Source organism: Antrostomus carolinensis, unplaced genomic scaffold (assembly GCF_000700745.2).
Source record: "Antrostomus carolinensis isolate BGI_N321 unplaced genomic scaffold, ASM70074v2 scaffold28736, whole genome shotgun sequence".
NCBI lineage: Eukaryota > Metazoa > Chordata > Aves > Caprimulgiformes > Caprimulgidae > Antrostomus > Antrostomus carolinensis.
Genome location: NW_010324420.1, coordinates 1 through 3,713, shown reverse-complemented (window position 1 = coordinate 3,713; position 3,713 = coordinate 1). Strand labels below are relative to the sequence as shown.

Sequence of the window (3,713 nt, the reverse complement as noted above, 5' to 3'; positions counted from 1 at the left end):
TGCTGACAAACCTCTGAGGGGAAGAAATAAAAGAGACTTTGAGGGAGGAGGCGTTAGCATTTGGGTGTGAGGGTGAAAGAAAGCTGAAGGAAAGCTTTCAGGGATGGTGTACCCCCCGTACCCACCTGCACATCTCCTCACTGTTCTCCTTCAGAGGGAACCTGCTACAAACACGACTCAAGATTCAACTGGAAAAAGCAAATCCTCACCAAGAATAAATCAACAAATAAAAAACAAACAAAAAAGAATGAAATACAACTGGGATCCCTGGAAGATATGCACAAGGTGCCCACCAAGACCAATTCCTTGTAGCCCAAGCTCCACGCTGCAGAAATCATTAGAATCTGCTGTGCTGATCTCCCCTTGTCTGCAGGGATGATGACAGGACCTCCCCATGGTCTGGATTGCAGAGGGAGATAGAGGTGCAGCATGGCAGTGAGCTCACCTTCCTGCAGCCCATGTTGCTGTTGGACAGAGTTTATCCAGTGCTCTGAAGGGACAGAAAATCTGACACTGGCCCACAACATGCATTTAAATCAGCTTCATGCTCCCAAGGGCATGGAGAGCACCATCCATGCTTTGAAATGCCTACAAGACGACTGTTAGGCATCTTCTGCTCAGCTTGTTGCCTCTGCAACAAACAGAGGCAACTTTTACTGGCCCAGCAGAAAAGCAAATGCAAAAATTCCTCCCTGCCTTTTTCTTTCCCAGCTAAATGTCATTATCACAGGGACAACAGGAACCCTCCCATTACAGGCTGCCATTAGCTTCATGTGATGGATCCCAGTCCTGGGAAGATACCCATGCAGGATTCATCACTGGATGAGAAGTTGCTCTCACAGATGAAGCTTTATGAAGCGACGTGGTGGCAGCCCCTCGCAGCAGGATGCTGCAGCACAACCACAGCTCAGCATCCAGAGAAGCAACAAGAGCTTGTGTTTCCTCTCCACGTTACCATCCCTCACCACCACTCATGGTAACGATCCACATACTTTTTTCCATGAGTGCTACTTAAGGCAACAACCACCCACAAATGAGCACAGGGAGGGAGATATGGAGGGGAGGGGATTTTCCCCAGCCTTCGCTGGCACTTGGAAAAACTATGTTCATATCAGAGTCCCCCAGTTACCAGAACTGCCTTCCGATTCACACCTGAAAGTTTTGTGGGTTCAATCCCCACCCTGGGGACAAATCACACTCAGATCATCTCACTCACCCCAGCCCTAAAAAAAACAGATATTTAACAAGGTGATGACTAACCCTGAGAGATTCTCGTAGGCAAACCGTCTCCAGGGATGTTTGTTACTCGAAGCGAGGTGGCCGTTTCCTCCTAAGGGCTCTGATCTACCAGCATGGAAGGCCCCCCAAGAAAAGGGGTTCTCCAATTTCCTTCCCCATTGGTGATGTTGAACTCAGAGGTTTGGATCTTTGCTTTGAACTTTTATCAGACATGAAAATGCTTTGTCTTCCAAAGCCTACGCAGCTTCTGCTTGAGGGTATGATGGGAGAAGCAAAGTAGCCCTGCTTTAACTCAAGGGCATGGAGCAGGACCTGGGCAGCAGCAAGGTCCCACTCATTTCCAACCCCTTGGCAGCACTGTCAGCCTTGATGGTACAACCTAGCCAGCTGGATCCCAGGTCAGTGAAGCTCCCACCCATTTTGTTGGTTAACTTTCCAGTTAAAGCTTCATTTTTCCTGCTGGTGTGGAAATACATCTCCTACATCATGCTCCTTCACAGCTGGGACAAACCAGAGCTGCACATCCCAGCAGCAGCCCCCACCTCATGCCCCACCAGCTGTGCAGACAGGAGCCTTTGTTCTCCAGAGCTGTCACTCGAGAGTGAACCAGCGCCTGGGAGCGAGCTCAGAGCAGCAGCTCCACGTTGGAAATGAGCACTTAAAGCACAAGGAACTTTCTCTGTAACCTGGAGGTGACAAAGCAGCTTCCACAGCAGGGAGCCAGTGTCTGCCCAGGATGGAAAGGTCTCTGCCAACAGACATCACACCCACAAAGTAGCAAAGAGGTGAGAAGGTTGGTTGGGGAACGCAGAGGAAGGTGAAGAAATGGGAGAAAGAGAAGAGGAGGAGACACGGAGGCAGGTACGCTGCCAAGTAGCAGGATGCAGGAGATAAGAGAGCTGGGGAGGAGGTGGAGGGTTCTTGGAGATTGGGGTGGTTACCAGGAGCTGCTGAGGTGTGATGGAGTTGTCTGTGTAAATGCAGAGTTTCTCCACGGTCAGGGGCATGGTTTCTCGTAACTTGGAAGCCAGGAGCATACAGACAGCTCCCAGAAGCTGCAAATGGTTTTTCCTCACGGAGACTAACGACAGGTAACGATCCACATAATTCATGGCCAAGGGGAAGACCTCTTCTTCACACTTCTGCTCCTCGCACACCTGACAAAACCCAATTGCAAAAATAAAACAATTAAATAAAAGGAAGTTTTAATCAGCACAGGACTCCCCAAACATCACCTGCACTGCACCTTCCAAAGCTTCTGGTCATGCATGATGGTGTTTCACACTTATCTGCAGGGCTTTGAAGGCACCTGGCTGCTAAGGAGTGAATTGGCTACAGGCATGAAGCCTATGACTTCGGTGGGATTACACCAAGTTTGACCAATGCCTCAAGACTTCAGCTTCCTACAGAAAGCTGCAGAAGTTTTGTGCACTCTTTCTAGCTATAGAACTTTAGACCAAAATTACTTTACTTGGCCCCTTTTTTCCATGTCCCCTGCTGGGGATGTCTCCAGCCAGCTGTACAGCAAAGCTGCCATTTGCTGCTCTGTGGGGACAAGGGACCTCTGGAGAAAATGAGCAATTCCAACATATCTTCAGCTGGAGACCTAATAGAGCAGGATCCACAGCCACTTCTGGCAATTCCACCTTAAGTGGTCCAGAGACATGAGAAGAATCAATGGCAGAGCCCAACTCAATGGTTGAATCCCAAAGTCTTCCTCCTCCCTCAGCCACACTCACCACAGCCAGGAGCAGAATCCAGGAGCTCTGAATTTCAGTCCCCTGCTCTTATCTCAACCAGTATCAAAACATTAGTCATATTTAACTTCCTTCTTTCAACGCCACCATGAAAATATGGAGGTTTCTCCTCAGATAGCAGCAAACACCCCCCATTCCCCTTCCAGCAGCGACTGCCTCCCCCTGCACAGACCGTCACAGCGCCAGGGACACCGACACGCAGCGTGGTGACAACTGCCAAGTGTCACCTACTTCTCAAGCACCTTTAGGGCTGCACAGGAACAGGCTCCAAAGCAGCATTTTCTCTAACTACCCTTTTCAGAAAGGGAATTGCAGAAACAGAAAAATAATAGAAAAAAAAAAAAACAAAAAAACCCCAAACCCAAACTTTAAAAAGCAAGATGTGAATTATTCCTTTTGACAGAAGCAGGCAGCTTCTTGCAACAGCAGCCAGGGTGGAGAGCAGGCTCCATCCCAGAGTCATTTGTCCTTTGCAGAATCTGGTCTTTTTTTGCTTTCTCTGTTGAGATTTTTCACTCTGACCATCTCATCGAAGGTCCATGAGATGTTCCCCACGGAGCTGCACCCCACAGAGAGCCGCCTTCATGTTTCATTTAGAGCAGGCAATGGGAGCACTATTCTTTCCCCCCCTTTAAACAGACATTTTCAGCCCCATTCAGGAAACTCGAGTCTCTGCCGGGTGCACAGCTGAGAGCTCTGCACAGAAGATTTGGGGAG

General features: G+C 49.1%; 1 protein-coding gene across 1 annotated transcript in view; it reads right to left on the bottom strand.

Annotated features, from left to right (window-relative positions):
* The window catches only part of LOC104527277 (G1/S-specific cyclin-D3), a 12,523-nt gene extending 10,122 nt beyond the window's left edge, over positions 1–2,401 (bottom strand). Inside the window, exon 1 of the mRNA XM_010170951.2 lies at positions 2,181–2,401. Coding sequence (XP_010169253.1) covers positions 2,181–2,351 — 171 coding nt within the window. The 5' untranslated portion in view covers positions 2,352–2,401. The remainder of the gene's footprint in view (positions 1–2,180) is intronic.
* Positions 2,402–3,713: the final 1,312 nt, after the last annotated feature.